This window comes from Saccopteryx bilineata, chromosome 9 (assembly GCF_036850765.1).
Source record: "Saccopteryx bilineata isolate mSacBil1 chromosome 9, mSacBil1_pri_phased_curated, whole genome shotgun sequence".
Classification (NCBI taxonomy): Eukaryota; Metazoa; Chordata; class Mammalia; order Chiroptera; family Emballonuridae; genus Saccopteryx; species Saccopteryx bilineata.
This window is the reverse complement of record NC_089498.1, coordinates 24,983,436-25,004,435: the sequence shown is the minus strand read 5'-3', so window position 1 is coordinate 25,004,435 and position 21,000 is coordinate 24,983,436. Positions and strand designations below refer to the sequence as shown.

At 55.7% G+C, this 21,000-nt stretch overlaps 3 protein-coding genes across 4 annotated transcripts in view; 2 read left to right on the top strand and 1 right to left on the bottom strand.

Annotated features, from left to right (window-relative positions):
- Positions 1 to 4,060, top strand: part of BCAR1 (BCAR1 scaffold protein, Cas family member) — a 38,133-nt gene extending 34,073 nt beyond the window's left edge. For both annotated transcript variants that reach the window (XM_066242604.1, XM_066242603.1), the window contains exons 6-7: positions 254 to 343; positions 3,086 to 4,060. In XM_066242604.1, the coding sequence (XP_066098701.1) occupies positions 254 to 343; positions 3,086 to 3,598 (603 nt within the window). In that variant the 3' untranslated portion in view covers positions 3,599 to 4,060. The remainder of the gene's footprint in view (positions 1 to 253; positions 344 to 3,085) is intronic.
- A 1,316-nt stretch (positions 4,061 to 5,376) lies between these two features.
- Positions 5,377 to 8,560, bottom strand: LOC136313374 (chymotrypsinogen 2). The gene is made up of 7 exons (XM_066243665.1): positions 8,405 to 8,560; positions 7,587 to 7,690; positions 7,408 to 7,487; positions 6,984 to 7,062; positions 6,444 to 6,624; positions 6,229 to 6,362; positions 5,377 to 5,608 (listed from the first exon to the last, which is right to left on the bottom strand). Exons 1-7 carry the CDS (start codon positions 8,454 to 8,456, stop codon positions 5,447 to 5,449), a joined length of 792 nt encoding a protein of 263 aa, XP_066099762.1. The 5' UTR covers positions 8,457 to 8,560; the 3' UTR covers positions 5,377 to 5,446.
- Positions 8,561 to 15,700: 7,140 nt separating this feature from the next.
- LOC136313289 (chymotrypsinogen B) lies at positions 15,701 to 20,688 on the top strand. Its single transcript, XM_066243522.1, has 7 exons — positions 15,701 to 15,858; positions 18,074 to 18,177; positions 18,277 to 18,356; positions 18,440 to 18,518; positions 18,757 to 18,937; positions 19,849 to 19,982; positions 20,469 to 20,688. The coding sequence occupies exons 1-7, from the start codon at positions 15,807 to 15,809 to the stop codon at positions 20,628 to 20,630; spliced, it is 792 nt and encodes a 263-aa protein (XP_066099619.1). The 5' UTR covers positions 15,701 to 15,806; the 3' UTR covers positions 20,631 to 20,688.
- The last annotated feature ends 312 nt before the right edge of the window (positions 20,689 to 21,000 follow it).

Here is a 21,000-nt window from a genome sequence, read left to right as displayed (position 1 = left end):
TTCCTGGCACTGGATTAGCACAGGGAGGATGGCTATGGGCACATGGAGAGTGCTCAACCCCTTCCTGTGCTAGCCAGAGATGAAGGAGGCCCAGAAGAGCTGCTTCCCCAGTAAGCTGCCCTGATCCTGGGCCTGGTGACCTGGGTGCAAGCCCAGGTGCAGCGTGCAGCGCCACCTTGTGGCTGCTCATGTCACTGCGCCCACCTGCCTATGGCACTTCTGGCTCAGCCCAGTCCTTGTGTCTCCCCTCCAGGGGAAGGAAGAGTTTGAGAAGACTCAGAAGGAGCTGTTGGAAAAGGGCAACATCACCCGGCAGGGGAAGGGCCAGCTGGAGCTGCAGCAGGTGAGGCCGCTCAGGTTCCCGGCTCCTCCCCGCGCAGGCTCCGTGTCTGTCAGGGACACCAGCCAGCCTTCAGCCTGTCTCCCGGGCTGTGCCTCTGGGCCCCTGCCAGGCAGTCCCCACTCAGCTGCATGACTGTCCCCCTGTGTTTGTTCGGTTGACGTTATTATTAGCAATTGTGTAGACATTTTAGAGCACACATACAGAGAAGTATAGAAAAGCAGAAGAAAAAAACTACCCAGAGGAGTGTTTAACATGTTACTTTGTGAGCAGTTATATCTGCTTTTACCTCAAGCATTTTTCCATGGCATTAAACATTCCTCATAAATTATTTCTAAAGGTCATACAGTATCTACTGTTGAACATTTGCCTAGTACCCAATTTTCTTTATAAATACTGTTTGCAAACAGAATTTCCTTCATATTTTGGATCACTTGGAAAAGACTTAAAAAAAAAACAACCTAAAGGAGTTTTATTCTGAAGTATAGACCAGCACAACATAAACACAAATATCCCGAGATTTCTCTCCCCCACCTCCCCCAGCGCGGGGAAGGGTGGCACAGAGCCTGCGGGCTCTGCCCTGAGGCCAGGAGCACACGGACAGTTTTCAAAGCCAGTCTCCCCAGCTGTAAAGTGGGGATCATGGTGTATCCATCTCAGGGTAGTGTGAGCACTATGAGTAAATAAAGTGCAGTGCTGGTCCTGGTCAGGTAGCGCAGTTAGTTAGAGTGTCTGTCATCCCCATATACCAAGGCTGTGGGTTCGATCCCTGGTCAGGGCACATACAAGAATCAGCCAGTGAATGCTTAAGTAAGTGGAATAACAAATCGATGTTTCTCTCTCTTCACCCACCCCTTTTCTCTCTCTAAAATCAATTGGTCAATAAATTAAAAGTACAATGCTTGAAGGCCTTTGATACATAGAACATGCTCATTAAAGGAATAAATGTTAGTAATTATATATGCCTTATATGGAGTCTCCGTTGACTTGCCATTGTAAATTCATATCAGTGAAAAATATGAACCCCCCCCCAGCCATCTAATAGTAGAGTATTAGTTGCATAAAGTATGAACATTTACATGGTAGACTATTATGTAGCTATTAAGAATTGTCAGGCCCTGGCTGGTGGCTCAGTGGTAGAGTGTCAGCCCAGCGTGTGGACATCCCGGGTTTGATTTCTGGTCAAGGCACACAGGAGAAGTATCCTGCTGCTTCTCTACCCTTCCCTCTCTCCTTTCTCTCTCTCTCTCTCTCTCTGTCTCTCTCTCTCCCCCTCCAGCAGATATGGCTTGGTTGGTTTGAGTGCATCGGCCCAGGTGCTGAGGATGGCTCTGTGGGACCTCTGCCTCAGCTGCTAACAATAGCTCAGTTGTGAGTGTAGCCCCAGGTGGGCAGAGCATTGGCCCCAGACGGGTTGCTAGATGGATCCCGGTCAGGGTGCATGTTGGAGTCTGCCTGTCTTCCCTCCTCTCACCTTAAAAAAAAAGAAAGAATTGTTAAAGACCCACTAGACTTCAAAACAAAACAAAAATGAGAATATTTTTGTTATTACTAGACAAGAGAACTGAGTGGTGAAGCTAAGTTCAACATAGCTAGCTAAGAGAGGGAAAATTGGTTTCAGGTGTTAGGTTTCATGTTGGTTTTACCAATTAAGTTAAGGCTTGACACTTTGGATAAAATAGAACCTGTCTGTCTCTGAGTTTGTGCATAGCTGGTCACAGCCACTGAGTCCCCTGGTCAGAACCAGCTTTGGTAAGGACATGTTGGTCACACCAGTGACTCTCAGGCGAGGGCTACTGCTAAGGGAAATTTCCCTCTTACCGTGATCTTTTGTACAAACTCACTGGTATGAAATGAATGACCTGTTGTCAGTGCTAAAAGTAGGTGATAAAATATTATATACAGTGCTCCTAGTTTTCTAAGGAAAAATGAAATTCATGTTCAAAGGAAAACATCTTGAAAAATAGTCACCATTTTTTTGTGTGAATTTACTTTGGCTTTTTAAATTTTTTATTATGAAAAATGTAATATATGTATAAAATTGAAGAAAACAGTCCCCCAGGTCCCATTCACCCACCCTCAGCCTTTCTCGAACAGTAGCTAATCCTGTTTCATTGGCCCCCTTACCCCAGATCATTTTGAAGATGTTATATGATTTCATCTGCAAAGACTTTAACGTGTAGTTCTAAAAGATCATTTACCTGAATTTTAACCAATTATTTTGGGTACATGGGATTCTAGGTGATGGCTACCTAACTTTTTCTGCTTGATGTATTTGAATCTTTATATGTTGTATATGTCAAGGACATTTTCTTTTAACTTTTCAGTTGGAAACATTTACAGATTCACAGGAAGTTGCAGAGAGAGTGCAGGGCAGTTCTGTGTAGCTGTCACCCAGGTTCCCCAGCAACTGCGCTCTGACTGGGGGCAGCCCCTGGACCGAGAGACACGCCCCTCCCAGGTTCCCCGCAACTGCGCTCTGACTGGGGGGCAGCCCCTGAACTGAGACACGCCCCTCCCCTTGCAGCGCTCCTGTGTTCTGTTTCTATCATCATTTTAAAAATGTTGTAGACATGGCGTCATAAATGAGGTTGGTGAAGCTTTTTGGCAAACCCCTAGGACAAAATACTTATTTGCTAAGGATACGTGCTCCGCCAGCAGAGGAGGCCTGGTCCCTGCCGCCGTCGGCTTTGTGTCCCGTCTGGCTCTGTGCCTGCGGTTTCACTTTGCTTTCTCTCTCCCCAGCTGAAGCAGTTCGAGCGGCTGGAGCAGGAGGTGTCACGGCCCATAGACCACGACCTGACCAACTGGACGCCGGCCCAGCCCCTGGCCCCAGGGCGGACCGGCGGCCTGGGGCCCTCGGACCGGCAGCTGCTGCTCTTCTACCTGGAGCAGTGCGAGGCGAACCTGACCACGCTCACCAACGCGGTGGACGCCTTCTTCACCGCCGTGGCCACCAACCAGCCGCCCAAGATCTTCGTGGCACACAGCAAGTTCGTCATCCTCAGCGCGCACAAGCTGGTGTTCATCGGGGACACGCTGTCGCGGCAGGCCAAGGCGGCCGACGTGCGCAGCCAGGTGACTCACTACAGCAACCTGCTGTGCGAGCTGCTGCGTGGCATCGTGGCCACCACCAAGGCCGCCGCCTTGCAGTACCCGTCGGCCACCGCTGCCCAGGACATGGTGGACAGGGTCAAGGAGCTGGGCCACAGCACCCAGCAGTTCCGCCGGGTCCTGGGCCAGCTGGCAGCCGCCTGAGCACTGATGACCTGAGGGATGGAGGCGGGGAGGAGGGCAGCGACCCCAAGAGGCCAGTGCTGTAGTCGTGGGGACAGGCACCCCCAGCTCACCCAGGCCTGGTGCCTCAGACTGTCTGGGGATTAGTGTTGTACATACTTATGACAGGGCAGGAGGTGGGCTCAGAGGAGCCCAAGCAGAAGTAGGCCCCCGAAACCAAGGCAGGAGCCAGCTGGGGGCTTCCCCTGAGCACACTGCAGGCCACGGAGGGCCCCGACTCCAGCCGCGGGCGGGATCCTTCAGACCCCTTGAGACCCCTTGACCCGTGCGGCCTTGGGAGCTGTGTCCTCCCCAGGGGTCACTGTAGCTGTGGTGTGTTCCTTCTCAGCACCAGGAGAAAACCCTAAAAAACTATTTTTCACTATTGATTTTCCAATCATTTGACTAATAGTCTACATTTAAATAAAATTTTAAAAATGAAAAGCAGCTTCCTGAGATGTGAGAGGCAAAAGGACCTGCAGGTGGGAAGGCGGTGTGTCCGCCCGTGGTCACCCAGGGTAGGAGGGGTGGGTTGAGGAGGCCCTCACTGAGGCGAGGGGTGGCCTTTTGGGAGGGGGAGGGTCCCAGCAGAAGAAAACCAAGACCTACAGAAACGGGACTGAGCCGGGGAGGTAAGGCCAGGTGCTTCCTGCGAGGTGGCATGAGGTTTGCTCGTGGATACAAGGCTGGGGAGCGCTCTGCGTCCAGCCTGCCATGAAGTCTGGGCTGGGAGTTCAGTGTCCTGGCCCGGTTCGGGTTCTGGGAGTTGGGCCTGGTCTCCCTTCCCTGGCTGCTGGCTCTGCCTTTTCTTCCCCCTGTGTCCTAAGTTCTGCCCAGGCCAGGGCTCTCCTTGGTTCTTTTTTTTTTTTTTTTTTTTTTTTTTTTTCATTTTTTTTTTTTTTTTTTTTTTTCATTTTTCTGAAGCTGGAAACAGGGAGAGACAGTCAGACAGACTCCCGCATGCGCCCGACCGGGATCCACCCGGCACGCCCACCATGGGGCGACGCTCTGCCCACCAGGGGGCGATGCTCTGCCCATCCTGGGCGTCGCCATGTTGGCGACCAGAGCCACTCTAGCGCCTGAGGCAGAGGCCACAGAGCCATCCCCAGCGCCCGGGCCATCTTTGCTCCAATGGAGCCTTGGCTGCGGGAGGGGAAGAGAGAGACAGAGAGGAAAGTGCGGCGGAGGGGTGGAGAAGCAAATAGGCGCTTCTCCTGTGTGCCCTGGCCGGGAATCGAACCTGGGTCCTCCGCACGCTAGGCTGACGCTCTACCGCTGAGCCAACCGGCCAGGGCTCTCCTTGGTTCTTTAACAGGACAGAAGCAGGTGGGAAAGGGCAGCAGCTCCCTTGTCAACCCTGAGAGTGGTAGGTCCCCTCCTGTGTCTCCAGTGTGGGCCTGGGACAGGCAGCCAGGGGCCACTCCTGGGAGGGTCCCTGGAACCACGGTGCGTGCGGCCAGCGATGGGAACACGCTCCGGCCGCCGTGGTGCATGGGGCCTGCAGCCGGCCCACGTTCCGGACGCCGTTCACTGTCGCCGGGCCCTGAGCACACTGGACAGGGTGGATGGTGAGGACCCCGCGGCCAAGGTGAGAGCATGGGGCCAGGGTCCCATTCATCTACCTGTGCCCTTCCTGCCTACTCTTGGGATTAAGGAGGGACCATCCCAGGGACCCCCCTGCAGCCTGGCCCAGTGAAAGTTCAAGTTCAGGAGCAGAGTGGGGCCCCGGAGTCCCCAAAATAGCAGACAGACACCATCAATGTTTTTCACAGGTTTATTAAAGCTTTGTGGGAGCAGGGTTGGCCGGGAGACCAGGACAGGGCCAGAGCCTCAATTGTTGGCCAGGATCTCCTGGACCCAGGGCATGAGCTCTGTGACACGGGCGTACACGCCAGGGCTGGAGGTGGAGCAGGTGCCACTGCCCCAGGAAACAATGCCCACCAGGGTCCAGGCTCCATCCTTCTGGCAGACCAGGGGGCCGCCAGAGTCGCCCTGTGGGAGGAGAAGGCATTGGATCTGGCAGCCCAGGTGGCCTGGCCCCGAGGCCTGCCAGTGTTGTTCTGAGAGCCCAGTCTGGGGCCTGACAGCCAGTAGACGTGGCCCGCCAGCGCTGGTAGGGCTGTGACTGAAACCTGAGCAGCTCCTTTGTGGTCTGCACCCTTGGAAGTCTGGGCCACCCCCTGGGGCGGGGTTCTGTAACAGGCTCATGAAGCTGCTTTGATTGACAGGAAAGCAAGGGTGGTGCTGGCTGTTGGGCAGTCACTGGAGGGGGTGCTGCCTCTGGAGCCCCTTTGGGCTTCATGTTCCACTGCCCAGGCTGCGCACAGCGCACCCCCAGGAGGTGCCGTTTGCTCAGACGCCAGCATCAGTGAGATTGCCTTGTAGACGCTCCCAGACCGGAGGCCCTGGTCCTCAGTGATCCACCAGGAGCCCTGCCTTCCCAACTACTCGGGAACGCCCAGCATGAAAGGGGCGGGTCCTAGAAAGGAAGCTGCCTGCTTGCCCGCTACTTCCATTTCCTGTCTGCCCAAGCCCCTGGTCTGGGCTTTTGCCCGAACCCCCAACCCCGGGCTAGGAGGGGAGGGGTGCAAAGCGAGCCCAGGAAGCCGTACCATGCAGGAGGACACGCCACTGGCGCCGGCGCAGACCATGAGGTCAGTGATCTTGTTGCCCCAGAACTTCTTGCAGTTGGTGTTGGACAGAAGGGGCAGGGCGGCCTGCTGCAGCTTGTCGGGGGTGTTGGCATCTGGAAGGGCAGGGTGGGTGGTCAGCAACCACAGCTCCTCCCTGCCCGCAGCCCCACCTCCCACCCCGGGGGACCACTCACTGCTGTGTTTGGTCAGGCCCCAGCCGGTGGTGGCGCACAGGGTCCCGGCAGGGAAGTCGTCGTCAGCGTTGGGCAGGCACACGGCGGACACGGTCTGGGAGAAGCGGGCGGGGGTGGCCAGCTTCAGCAGGGTGATGTCATTGTTGATGGTGAACATGTTGAACTTGGGGTTCTTAAAAACCTGTGGGGTGGGACCGACAGTTGCAGTTGGGGTCTGGGAAGAAATGGACACAGGGCTGGGTTCCCCCTGGTCGCCTCGGTCCCCTCTCTGGACTATGGCCTCTTCAGCTCAGCAAGTCCTTCTGTGGGCACAGGAGCCTGAGGCCCAGGCCCGTCCCTGCATGGAAACTTGCACAACCTGCTTTCTACTTTACCCCATCATGATGGGGTATTGGGGTGACCGGGAGAAGCTGGGACTCCCTTCCCATTCCCCTGAGCCCAGGGGCGGTTCAGACCTGTTGGGCCAGCCCAGTTTGTCTAGGCTGCAACTCCCGAGGGCCTGTGCTGCCTGGAGCCACGTGGATCCCGGGACTACCATACCTTGGCGATCTTCAACACCTGGATGTCCTCGTCATCTGAACCCTGGTCAAACTCACCGGCCACGACCCGGTGGGAGGTTCTGGAGAGGGCCAGAGAAAGGAGGGGTTCCTGATCTGAGGTAGTGGGGCCCTGCTGGGGGTGCAGTTTGCTTGTATATGAGTGTGAGTACATGTGTGTGCACGTGTGTGTATGTGCATGCCTCTGTGTGGTACAGAGCTCAGAATATCAGCAGCTGCCCTGGAAACAGCTGTGCCCACAGCCTGCCGTGTGTTTCCTTCCCAGTCACTCCTGGGAGACCAGCAACACTTGAGTTTTGTCTATATTCCCAAACTAGGAAATTGAGGAGTGGAGTTATAGGACTAGTCCTCAGTCCTCAGGGTCCTCCTCCTACCCCAAGGGTTTCCCAGGGACCCCAGGCCCTCACCTGACGCTGCAGTGGGCGGCAGTGACCACCCAGTCCTCACTGATGAGGGAGCCCCCGCAGAAGTGGAAACCGGTGCTGTCCTGGAGGGGATGGGGAGGTCAGCGCTGGCCGGACCCCAGCAGCCCCAGTGCGCTCACCACCCCAGTGTGTCCCTCAGTCACGGGCAGAATCCCCCTCACCTGCAGGGACACCTGCCAGGGCCAGGAGCCAGGGACAGCATCCTCCCCATTGACGATCCTGGACAGACCGCTCAGCACGGGGTGGATGGCGGGGACCCCGCAGCCTGGGGGAGGGAGGGAGTATGGAGTGAGAGGTGGAGGCCAAGGCCCCACTGCCCCAGCAGTTCCCCAGGGACGGCTCAGTCTGCTGTGCCACAGCCCAGAAACCCAGCAGGCTGGGTGCGGTGGTGCAGGGCCAAAGCCTGGCAGGGAGGCTGGGCTCTGGTTGGAACAGCCCCGTCAGTTTCTAGCTTAACCACGGAATCTCGGTCTTCCCCTCAGCAAAATGGGGACCATACAGGTGCTAACCTCACAGAGTGGCTGTAAGGATATAAGGTGAGTTAGCAGGAAAAGCAGGAAGCTTTTCTGTTCCTGGCACATAGTAAGCACCCAGCAAACAAGAGTTTCAAGGGTTGGATTCAAGGGCCCAGAAGGGCCCGTGGGGGCTGCCTACCTGCTCACTGTCTAAGGCTGTTTGGTCATCACCGACTGTTCAGAGAAGTTTTTGTCCCTTTGGACTTGTCTTCCCTGTGGCCTGCACAAGGTGTGAGGCCTTGGTCAGCCCTAGGGACACGCCCTCCTCCCTGGGGCCTCACACTGGCTGGTCTGACCCAATCTTTCCGGGGTCCCCATTGTAGAGATGGGGCTGGTGAGCTCAGAGGGGCATAGACTCGCCAGCCTCAAGTCACCACGCACGGTTGAACTGGGAGTAGCGGTCCTAGGGCCCTTCCCCAGGGCCGGGGACAGCCTTCCCGGCCTCTACCTGCCCAGGTGCTCACCGAGGGCTGAGCCCAGGAGGCCGAAGCAGGAGAGGAGCCAGAGGAAGGTCATGATGCCAGTCAGGGAGGTGTAGGACGCCAGCCTGGGAGGCCCTGCCTTTTATCCCTGTGCACCGGACTGTTATCTGGGGACCTTGAGGTGGCAGTCCCTTTCCTGAGCATGTGCCAGAGCGGGCAGGATGTGCCAGAGCAGGCCCTCCTGGGACAGCAGCAGCTGTGCCCATGGCTGAACTGAGACCAGGGCCAAGGGCAAAGGTGGGGTCGGCCAAGGTGGCCCCTGACCCACAGCCAAGGGGAGAAGGAGATGTCACGGCTGTTTTTCTCTCCCGTTGCTCTGGGCTTCCTCCTCCAGGCCTCGCCTCGAAGGGGCTCGTGGCAGCAGCCAGACCTGGGCAAGATTTGAGCCCCAGCCTAGTCGCGTGTGGTCTGGAGGAGCTTGGACAAGTAATTTAGTTGGTCTGTTAGCTGTTCAGAAACCTCTGGGCAGTGTGGTCAAGTAGGGGGGAGACTCAGTGACAGGTGCGGGTGAGGGCGCAGGTGACCAGGGGCAGAGGGGCTGTTTTTTGCAGGTGGATGGCCAAGAATCTCCAGTGAAATCTTCCTTCAAATCTGTGGCTGTCCCTCGGGCTGTTTACAGTGTGACTTGGGGAGGCAAGCTTCCACTGCTAGTTCACACAGCCCTGGGCCCTTCACCCAGCAGCCAGCCCCAGTGAGAGCTAGTGCAGGTGGGGCCAGTGGGGTACTGGGGGTGCGGAGGCCTGCTTCGGGCTGCGCCACAGGCCGGCAGGGGCCCTTTCCAGCGACTGGGAAACGGAAGAGAAAGACTTGAGGGTGAGGCTGCCAGCCGCAGGGCAGGGCCCCCAAAACACAGGGACAGCAGGCTTCATGATTGTTCTAATCCCTATTGCATTGATGATTGTATTGTGGTGGTTCCCAGTGCAGGTATTGGCTCCTGACTGCAGTGGGCCCTTGGCAAGTTACCCTCTCTGATGCTATTTCTATGTATGTAAAGGAGGATGCTTAGAGTTTGTGTCCCCCGTTGGGAAAGGGCACGGCCCCTCTCGAGCAAGTGTGCTAGGACCTGGCACAACATTCAGCTCCATGGGAGACGGGGCGAGATCCCCTGGCTGCCCCGGTGTGGGAGGGGACACAGTGGCCTTGGCGGCTGGTGGCCCTGGCCTGGGGAGCAGACAGCTGGCCGGGCTGGGGCCCTGCAGGCTTTGTGCCCCTCTTGCAGAGGCAACTGAGGCCTGGGAACACACTCAGCTGCTGGTGGGGGAGGAGAGGGTGGGACCTGCAGGTGTCTCACTCCAGCTGCGGGAGGGGCCAGAGCACGTGGCCCTCCCTGTGTGTGGTTTCTCTTCCCCATCCCGAATCCTCCCTAGGACTACCGCGGGGGGGGGGGTACAAATATCTTTGAGACCCTGCTTTTAGTTCTTTTGGGTATTTACACAGAAGTGGAATTGTGGGATGGTATGTTAAATTTTTTATTTGGGGGGGCACTGCTGTACTGTTTTCCACAGTGAGGGCCCCATTTTACATTCCCACCAGCACTCATGGGATTGGGGTTTCTCAACACCATCACCAGTTTTTCTTCTTACTACTTTTTTGGTTGTGTTTTGTTGATCTTAGCCATCCGAACGGGTGAGACGTGATATGTTACTGTGGTTTTGATGTTGCAGTTCCCTAACGACTGGTGGTGTTGATCATGTTTCCTTGTGCTCATTGGCCATTTGTATGACTCCCCAGTATTGACAATCACCGTCAATGCTGTAGGAACATAGTACCACAGCCAGCGGTCTCCGGTCCCTGCTCCCACCTGCCCTGCAGCCTCTGCCACCTCGTGTCATTTTGAGTAATGCCACGGGCCACCAGGGTCTCACCTTCCTTGGCAAAGAGGTTACCCTGACTCCCTCAGTGCGTGAGCGATCCCACCCCAGAACCCTGTGTCTGATGGCTCTGGGGCCACCCACATCACAGCAGCGCGGTCCTGCACACTCACACTGGGTTAGTCAAGGAGTTTTATTAAAGGGAATTTTCACAAAGATATGGGCAGGGTTTAGAGAAACCAGCAAAGGAGAGTGAGGTGCACAGGGTCTAGCAACACTGGGGACACAGCACGAGCTGAAGGGACAAGAGGTGAGCAGTTATGGCACCCGGAAAGGGTGGCTGGCTGTGCCGAAAAGGTCACCCGAAAGGAGCTGTGGCCTCTGCAGAAGGAGGCAGCCGCCCCTCAGCCGCCCCTCCGCCGCCCCTCCGCCGCCCCTCAGCCGCCCCTCAGCCGCCCCTCCGCCGCCCCTCAGCCGCCCCTCAGCCGCCTCTGGGGAAGGGGAGGGGATGGGTGCGGGGGAGCAAACCCCTGACTTCTCTCTTCTCTTGGGGCCCTGCTCCTGCTGGGGCCTCCCCTCGGGTCTCACCCCTGAGGGTCAATCTGCTGGAGGCCAATGGGGTAGAGAAGGGAAGAGAGTGGATTTGACAGGGAAAGTGGAAGACATTTCACACCCTTCTCATGATTATTTTGTATCACTTAAGATGCTTTTTGTAAAAATACAAGGCTGACAGGGACTGAACAATAGGGACTTGCTTTCCTCGGCGGAGTGAACAGGAGCAGAGCTGCTGAGATGCACAGCTGCCCGCCTTTGCTTGGTGGCTCGCCATGGTAGGGGTCAGGGTCTCCACATTTCTTCCCTGGGTCTCAAGATGGCAGCCATAGTGCCCAGCGCCACAACCTCTCAAGACTGTCAAAGGGTCTGGGGCTGGGTTCTCCTCACCTCTATTTGTTTCCACTGGTTTATATTAATCAGGGTTTTACCCCCTGAGAGCTGGATGGGGTGACCCTCCAAGGGGACCCTCTATGTGGACAGAAAGGAAGGGATGGCGTTAGGCAGGGGGCAATGGCTCCCGGGCAGTGGCTCCTCACGGTCTGGTTGGAGTGTGGGCATGGCTGGGAGGCCAAAGGAATTGCTCCAAGTAAAAAACAAATCACCAGGCCCTGGCCGGTTGGCTCAGCGGTAGAGCGTCGGCCTGGCGTGCAGGAGTCCCGGGTTCGATTCCCGGCCAGGGCACACAGGAGAGGCGCCCATCTGCTTCTCCACCCCTCCCCCTCTCCTTCCTCTGTCTCTCTCTTCCCCTCCCGCAGCCGAGGCTCCATTGGAGCAAAGATGGCCCGGGTACAGAAGATGGCTCTATGGCCTCTGCCTCAGGTGCTAGAATAGCTCTGGATGTGACAGAGCAACGCCCCAGATGGGCAGAGCATCGCCCCCTGGTGGGCGTGCCGGGTGGATCCCGGTTGGGCATATGCGGGAGTCTGTCTGACTGCCTCCCCGTTTCCAGCTTCGGAAAAATGAAAAACAAAACAAAACAAAAAAACCCCCACCAAATACACACACATCTCTGCAGACTGGTTGGAGGCCATATTCCTCCTATACTGAGACTTTACTGTCACATAAAAGCTGAAGAGCCAGTGACTCCAGGCGGCTTCCGTTTTTTGCTTTGGAAAAATCTCTGAGTCAGGAGAAATACAATGGGCTTGGCTACCTATTTAGAATGACTGAAGGAGGGGGAACCCTGAGAAATGAAATGTTAGTATTTCATTAAATTACCCTTGTCTGGAATTTAAATATGGATTCTTACGCTCAAAGTCGGGGCTGGTGCTCAGCCAGGACACTCGTGGGTGGCCACACGCAGCCTGTTAAAACATCAAGAAGCTACAGACCCCACTAGGAAACTGCACTAGCCCCACCCTCTATGTCCCCAGAGTTTGTCTGCCGCAGCCCTTACCCACAGAAGGGGTTCAGGGCCTTAGGGGTCTGTCCCAGCTGTGGCCACTGTTCCCACCAGTGCGAGCTTTGCTCAACGGGTGGTTTATTACCATATTTCCCCGTGTATAAGACGCTCCCATGTAGAAGATGCACCTTAATTTTGGGGCTCGAAATTTGAGAAAAAAATGTATTACATAAAGTTATTGAACTAAAGTTTTATTCATCATAAGATTCATACAACTCATTCATCACTGTCAAAACTCCCATCCATTAGCTTGTCCTCATCTGTGTCTGATGACGAATCAGTGTCTTCAGCAATAGTGTAAAAACAAGCGGGAGAAAGTGGGAAATGCAAGTAAAAAAGTCTACAACCACTGTGTAAGAAGACGCACCCAGTTTTTAGACCCCAAGTTTTTCAAAATAAAGTGCGTCTTATACATGGGGAAATACGGTAAACATTTTGAATATGGCCTCCTGTGCAAAATACACAACTCTGGGGGGGAAAACCCCTAAATCTACAAAACTTCATAGAATGATACTGTCCTGCTCACTCTTACCATCTTTTCCCCAGGGGACCTGTGACCACAGGACCACAGGGGTTGGAAGAAGACTCAGCTGGCCTGCTGGGCCTGTCTTTCCAAACCTCAGCATCCTGAGGACCCACCCGCTGCAGGTCGGAGCGGCGCGGTCCCCATCCTCCCTACCCCCCCTGGGAGCATTACAGTCTATCAGGGGTCCCCAAACTTTTTACACAGGGGGCCAGTTCACTGTCCCTCAGACCGTTGGGGGGTCGCCACATACAGTGCTCCTCTCACTGACCACCAGTGAAAGAGGTGCCCCTTTCCGGAAGTGCAGCGGGAGCTGTATAAATGGTTTCAGGTGGCCACATGCGGCCCGCGGGCCGTAGTTTGGGGATGCCTGGTCTATATGTTCTTTCAATTTTGATTTGTATTGGTTTCAAGTGTAGAGCTTAGTGGTTAGACAAGTGTTCCCCTTGATATTTCTTCTTTTTTAAAAAATTATTGATTGATGTTAGAGAGCAAAAAGGCGAGAGAGAGATGGGAACATGTCGATATGTGTGCCCTGACCGGGGACACCTGCAATCTCAGGTTCAGGACGGCGCTCTGACCAACCGAGCTCTCTGTCCCGGGCCCCCTGATACCTCCAGCACCACCTGGCCCCACATGGAGTGATTACAATACTACTGGCTAGGTCCTCGGTGCTGTGACTATTTTATAACTCCCAATTTATACTTCTCAGTCCCTTCGCCTTTGTCACCCAGCCCTCAACCCTCCTCCCCTCTGGCCATCAGTCTTCTGTTCTCTGTGTCTATGAATATGTCTTTATTTTGTTGTTTACTTATTTTGTCCTTTAGATTCCACATATAAGAGAAATCACACAGCACTTGTCTGTAACTGACTTATTTCACTTAGCATAATACTCTTCAGGTCACCTGACCAGGCGGTGGCGCAGTGGATAGAGCGTCCAACTGGGATGCAAAGGACCCAGGTTCGAGACCCCAAGGTAGCCAGCTTGAGCGCGGGCTCATCTGGTTTGAGCAAAAAGCTCACCAGCTTCAACCCAAGGTCTCTGGCTTGAGCAAGGGGTTACTTGATCTGCTGAAGGCCCACGGTCAAGGCACATATGAGAAAGCAATCAATGAACAACTAAGGTGTTGCAATATGCAACGAAAAACTAATGATTGATGCTTCTCATCTCTCCGTTCCTGTCTGTCTGTCTCTGTCTGTCCCTCTCTCTGACTCTCTCTCTGTCTCTGTAAATAAAGAAAGAAAGAAAGAAAAATACTCTTCAGGTCCATCCATGCTGTTGCAAAGAGTAAGATTTTTCTTTCTTTCTTTCTTTTTTATTTTTTTTATTTATTTTTTATTTATTCATTTTTTTAAGGAGGAGAGAGAGAGGGATAGAGAGAGACAGAGAGAGAGAAGGGGGGAGGAGCTGGAAGCATCAACTCCCATATGTGCCTTGACCAGGCAAGCCCAGGGTTTCGAACTGGCGATCTCAGCATTTCCAGGTCGTCTTTCTTTTTTTCTTTCTTTCCTGTCTTTCTCCTCCCTCCTTTCCTTCCTTCCTCCCTCCCTCCCTCCCTCTCTTCCTTCTTTCCTTCTTTCCTTCCTTCCTTTCTATTTTTCTGAAGTGAGAAGCAGGGAGGCAGAGAGACATACTCCTGCATGTGCCTGACCGGGATCCACCCAGCATGCCCATTAGGGAGCGACGTTCTGCCCATCTGGGGCATTGCTCCGTTGCAACCAGAGCCATTCTAGCACCTGAGGTGGAGGACATGGAGCCATCCTTAGCAGCTGGGCCAACTTTGTTCCAATGGAGCCTTGGCTGCGGGAGGGGAAGAGAGAGACAGAGAGGAAGGAGAGGGGGAGGGGTGGAGAAGTAGATGGGTGCTTCTCCTGTATGTCCTGGCTAGGAATTGAACCCAGGACTTCCACATGCCGGGTCAACGCTCTGCCACTGCGCCAACCAGCCAGGGTGAAGATTTCCTTCTCTTATGGTCGAGTAATACTCCATCGTATGTATGCACCATCGCTCTTTTGTCCACTCATCTATCGATGGGCACTGGGGTTGCTTTCATACCTTGGCTGTTGTAAATACACTGCAAAAGCATTATATTCTTATTTGTTTAGCATCTGTCTCTCTCACTGGGGTCTTGGCCCCACGAGAGCCAGGGTGCCGTGTGCTCTGTTCCTGTGAGTGCCCTGAGGTCTGGACCAGCGCCTGGCCCGGGCAGAGGAGGAACCGTTGTCCTGACACTGAGAAGTCGTCCTGCCTCCATTTACTGCAGATGCACACACACACTTGTCTTTGTCTTGTCATCCTGTGACGAGAAATCGCTTCTTTCCCGTCTCCTCGGAGCATCCTTCAGTGGTGTGGAATCAAAGCTCCATTGATGAGACAAAAGCTTTATGCAAGGACCAGTTCCTTATGTTGTGAATTATCACAGGGAAAGAGAATTTCGTTGAGCCCAGAGGTAGACATGGAATAGCCAGCAACCTGTAACCTGCTGGCGGCCACTGGCAGCTCCTTTGGGCCCACATGTCCCCTCACACTCGCCCGGAAGCACTTTGGCTGAGCAGGTTTCAAGGTGATCCTCTGGATAACCCAGAATATCTGTATAATATTTTTACTTTCTGAAGAGTGATGCATTGAGCTCATTCTTTGCTGAGAGCCTGCACCCTACGTTCATGGACTGGGGGCCCCCCCATGGGGGGGTCATCTGTAATTAGGAGCTGAGGATCCTCCCTGTTGCACTGGGAGTGGCAGAGGCCCCTGCTACCCATCCTGGCAAAGACAACAGAGGTCCGGGTTCCACAGGGCCCAGGCTCCTAGCCTGGGCACTGGCCTTGCCCCCGGCGCCCTGGGAATGCCTGGTGTTGCCAAGTCTTATGGGTGACGTTGGGCCAGGACAGCTGCCCCTTTCTCAGGGGCTGGTGTGTCCCAGGCTAAGAGCCAGGCCTGGCTGCAAAAGGGGCTTGGCCCCCACTTATCACCTAAGGTTCCTGGGTGAGGGGGGGTGGCCCTCAGGCTCCTCTGACTGGGCAGGGTTTGAGGGTGCCACGGGATATAAGAGGAGCCGCACGGCAGGCACCCCACATCTCACTGACGGCAACAACATGGCCTTTCTCTGGCTCCTCTCCTGCTTCGCCCTCGTGGGGGCCGCCTTCGGTGAGTGTGGTGTAGGGGACCACCAGGCCTGGGAGGAGGTCCCTGAGTCCCTAGGGACCTCAGTGACAGAGGGGCTCTGTCTGGGGCAAACCCTAGGGCCTGGCCAAGAGGGAGCTGTGAGTGCCCCTCCCTGTCCCCACAGGCCCCTCGCAGAGATAGGCGAGCTGAGGCTGCAGGGAGCAGAGGGCTCCTTCTGGGACTTTCTGAGCCTCAGACCCGGCACCAGGCAGGAGGAAAAGGCCAGTCTGGGCCCCACCGAGGTCTGAGGCCCCAGAAGTGGCCCTGGCGGCTGCTGTGGGCAGAGTCAGGGTGTGGTCACAGACACCTCCCAAGGTGGAGACCCGGGTGTTTTATTTATGTGTCTGGCACTTGCTAACATTTTATTTTCCATTTTAAGAAAAGAAGAAATTATGTTTTAAAAAATACAGAAAATTATAGGACATCCATGCACCATCAGCGTTTAGCAAATGTTACCTTTTAGCAGATTTGTTTGAAGTATTTCTTTTAAACATAAAAGAGATTCAGCGAAAGCTCCCCTCCTCCCTCCTCCTCCCTCCCCTGGGAAGGCGAAGCCTCACCTGAACTTGCTGTGTATCATTTCTGTGTGGCTTTTTACAAACTTACTACATATTTGTAAATCCATAGACAATGTATAACCTTTGTGAAAACTGGCATAGAGGGCATGATATTCTGAGTTCTGCCACATGCTATTTTCTATCCACATAATGTTATAAATTTATCCCCACTGACTGCCCAGCTCATTCACTTCAATCACTGTAACGTACTCAGCTGTGCAAATACAGCACAGTTGATTTCTAATCTCTTTGCTATTACAAGGAAATAGATTATTATGATGACACATGTTTTGGCGATAACCACCTTCAGTGAGGGGCTTGTCCCTGTTCCTGTGGGCAGGAGGGGCAGAGAGCAAGGCTGGTCGTAGGGGTTTAACATCTGTGCACGGGAGTGAGGTTGGGGGAGGTACAGCATTTACCTGGTCCTGATTCAGCAAATGCGTCATGACATACTAAGCACTCCTGTCTTGTCTTTTCTTTTTCCTATTTTTCCGAAGTTAAAAGCAGGGAGGTAGTCCAACAGACTCACATGGGCCTGACCAGGATCCACCCGGCATGCCCACCAGGGGGCGATGCTCTGCCCATCTGGGGCGTTGCTCCATTGTGGCTGGAGCCATTCTAGCGCCTGAGGCAGAGGCCATGGAGCCATCCTCAGCGCCTGGGGCCAACTTTGCTCCAGTGGAGCCTTGGCTGTTGGAGGGGAAGAGAGAGACAGAGAGGAAGGAGAGGGGGAGGGGTGGGGAAGCAGATGGGTTCTTCTCCTATGTGCCCTGGCTGGGAATTGAACCCAGGACTTCCACATGCCGAGCCAACGCTCTATCACTGAGCAAACCGGCCAGGGCCACACTTGTCTTTTCTTATTCTTTTATGACAATTCAAGTCCTTTGTTTTCTGTTTCTTCAGTGTGTTCTTTCATGGTGTGCATTCAAAGTCCCATTTTATTAACTAATTAAGAAACGAAAACTTTGTCCAATGAGTAGTTCCTGAAACTTCCAGAACAGAGAAGCCAGCATAGGTCCAGCTGTGTCCAACGGGCCCCTTCGCCCTCCCTCAGCAGGGTCCAGCTGTGTCCAACGGACCCCTTCGCCCTCCCTCAGCAGGGTCCAGCTGTGTCCAACGGGCCCCTTCGCCCTCCCTCAGCAGGGTCCAGCTGTGTCCAACGGGCCCCTTCGCCCTCCCTCAGCAGGGTCCAGCTGTGTCCAACGGGCCCCTTCGCCCTCCCTCAGCAGGGTCCAGCTCCCCCATCCCCCCTGCACTTGGGTTGTCAGATTTCAATTGCACCCCATCACCCCGGTAATCTAACGGGTGAGCTTTGGCCGTGCAGTTCGAGTCGCTTGCTCCCCAGCTCACTGGGAGAGTGAGCCTTGCAGCGTCAGGGGCTGGTCGGGGGCCTCAGCGAGGAGGGGTGGCTGGGAGTCAGCCAGGCAGGCTGGCTCTGCTCCTCAGACAGGATGGCCGCATGGTGGGGGGGGGGGCATCCTACGCAGGTGGGGAGGTGCTGAGAGAGGTTCTTGAGGGAGGAGTGAGGGTGGCAGTGGGGTCCTATGCCAACCTGGGTGGCCTGAGGTTGAATCAGGATTTCTGTAGACTGGCTCTAGGCCTCAGACCTTCTTCATCCTCTTCCTGCCCCCCACACCCAGGCTGCGGGGTCCCCGCCATCGAACCCGTGCTGAGCGGTCTGTCCAGGATCGTCAATGGGGAGGACGCTGTCCCTGGCTCCTGGCCCTGGCAGGTGTCCCTGCAGGTGAGGGGGATTCTGCCCGTGACTGGGGGACACACTGGGGTGGTGGGCGCGCTGGGGGTGTTGGGGTCCGGCCAGCGCTGACCTCCCCATCTCCTTCAGGACAGCACCGGCTTCCACTTCTGCGGGGGCTCCCTCATCAGCGAGGACTGGGTGGTCACTGCCGCCCACTGTGGGGTCAGGTGAGGGCCCGGCTGGCTGCGGGGGAAGCAGGGGAGGGCAGCAGGCACGTTCTGGGTGTTTAACTCTCACATGCTTCTGCTAGGACCTCCCACGTGGTCGTGGCCGGTGAGTTTGACCAGGGCTCTGACGAGGAGGACATCCAGGTTCTGAAGATTGCCAAGGTACGCGAGGCCTTGCTGGACTGGCCAGGGTTCTGCTGAGGGGCAGGGCGGGAGGGAGGGCCGTCTTCCGCGGCTTAAGCGACAGGAGCCAGCAGATGGGGCCTGAGAGTTCTCATGCTGGGCTTGGTGGGTCTGTTTCCCGAGTGAGCTGCCGCCGCAGGAGGGGAGTTTGTCCAGTTGAAAGCTGCAGGTGATTTCTCCCAGGGCCTCACTTCCACGTTCTGGCGCCACCCCACAGGTTTTCAAGAACCCCAAGTTCAACATGCTCACCGTCCGCAATGACATCACCCTGCTGAAGCTGGCCACCCCCGCCCGCTTCTCCCAGACCGTGTCCGCCGTGTGCCTGCCCGACGCTGACGAGGACTTCCCTGCCGGGACTCTGTGCGCCACCACCGGCTGGGGCAAGACCAAGTTCAATGGTGAGCACGGTGTGGCCTCTCCACCCTTCGGCTGTCTGGGTCCGGGCTGCCGGAGCGGCAGGAGTCTCCAGGTGGGACCCATGGGGCTCTTTTCTTTTTCGGTCTAAATTCCAATATCAGTCATAACTCTTCCCATTTCTTTATATAAACCCTCTTAATTAGCAACCTACCAAATGTGAATAAAACTGGTTGACAGTGTGTACTTGAACAGTAAGTTGCCCTAATGAGCAGCAGGGTTTGCCGCCACTGACCTGCCCAGAGCTCCGGGGTCCTGTCTCCAGCCTGGACTCTCTCCAGGGTTGCAGGGTGTGTGCACAGCTCGCGGTGAAGTCAGGGCTGGGACTCAGACAGACGTTCTGGGCTGGTTCTGAGTTCTGAGTGCCAGGCCTGGTTTCCCTTCCCCAGCGGCCGGCTCTGCCTAACTTGCTTCCTCCAGCGTCCTCAGCTCTGCCCAGGCCCTGGCTGGTCCTTCAACAGGACAGAAGCCGGCAGGAAAGAGCACCAGGACGAGGGTGCTCTCACTGCTGTCACAAGTGTGGGTCCCCGCCAGGGCCTCGGGTCAGAGGGACATCAATTCCCTTCCCCGGAGAGGAGGACACAGCCTGTCCACCCCCCACACCGGGGCTGGCTGAGCCTCGACCACACAGGCCTTGGCAGGGCAGGTTTCATTTGAACAACTGTGCTCGCAGCGGAGTCGCCACTGCCCTGGGGTGGAACCAGAAAGGAACGTGTCCCGCAGATGCTGGGGAGGTCTGAGGGGCTGAGGAGCTCTAGATCCACGGTCATCGTGATGGTGAAGGATGAGGGCCATGCAGGGCGAGGGCAGTACCTCCAGGAAGCCCCTGGTCTCTTCCATCCGGGGTAGGCGGGCGGGATGCGGAGCCCTGACCCCACCCCCTCTGTCCCTCCAGCCAACAAGACCCCCGACAAGCTGCAGCAGGCCGCCCTGCCCCTCCTGTCCAACGCTGAATGCAAGAAGTTCTGGGGCAACAAGATCAGCGACGTGATGGTCTGCGCGGGCGCCAGCGGCGTGTCCTCCTGCATGGTACGGTCCCCTTGTCCACCTGCCACCCTCACTGACCGCACCCACCCCGCGTCAGGCCGGGAGGGCCACTCCTTTCTGCATGACCTGCTTAGCCTCACTCCTTGCCCGGTGCCCCAGAAAAAACCAAGACCAGCACTGTAGACGCCCTGCTGAGGGCTCGCTCTGGCCAGATGTGGTCCTGGGTTACCCAGGGGTATTTAGTCTCGCACCATCCCCGTGAGCTGGATGTTTTCAGCCCACTTTACAGATGAGAGTTGGGTTGAGAGGGTGAGCCACCTGCCCCAGAGCCTCCAGCGGCAGCTTGCAGAGCTGGGGCTGCCATGTGACCAGGTCTCAGTACCTTGTGCATGGCCACTGTGCCCAGACTTGTCATTTCTCTGTACGCTCTACCTCCCCGCCCCCACCCCGGGCTTAGCCAGGTCAGAGCAGACTAGGGCCCCGGCAACCTCTTTCAGGCTTGGACACAAGTCCCTTTTCCTCCCGCAGGGTGACTCTGGTGGCCCCCTGGTCTGCCAGAAGAATGGAGCCTGGACCCTGGTGGGCATCGTGTCCTGGGGCAGTGGCACCTGCTCCACCTCCACACCTGCTGTGTATGCCCGTGTCACGGAGCTCATTCCTTGGGTCCAGGAGATCCTGGCCAACAACTGAACCCACAGTCCCTACCATCCTAACCCTGAGTGTCCTCAATAAAAGCATCTGTACAGAAGCACTGACTGCATGGCCTTTGTGACTGCGGGGATGTGGGGCTGCAGTTCCCTTGTTACCCACCAGGGGCAGCATTACTGTTCCCTCTCCAGGGGGCAGGTTACCCCCACAACCCCTGCTTTCTTATAAAGATGTATTTGTATCTCATCCTCTCTGTGGTAGAATTCAGGTTCTACCTGCTAGCCAGCATGGACCTTTTTGGAAAGCAGGAGTCCCTGGCCAGGCTTTATAGTCCATAGCTGTGACAGGTCACATTGGGACCAAGATACCCTAATCATGAAGGCTTCTCCTTCCACTGCATGACATGCTCCGC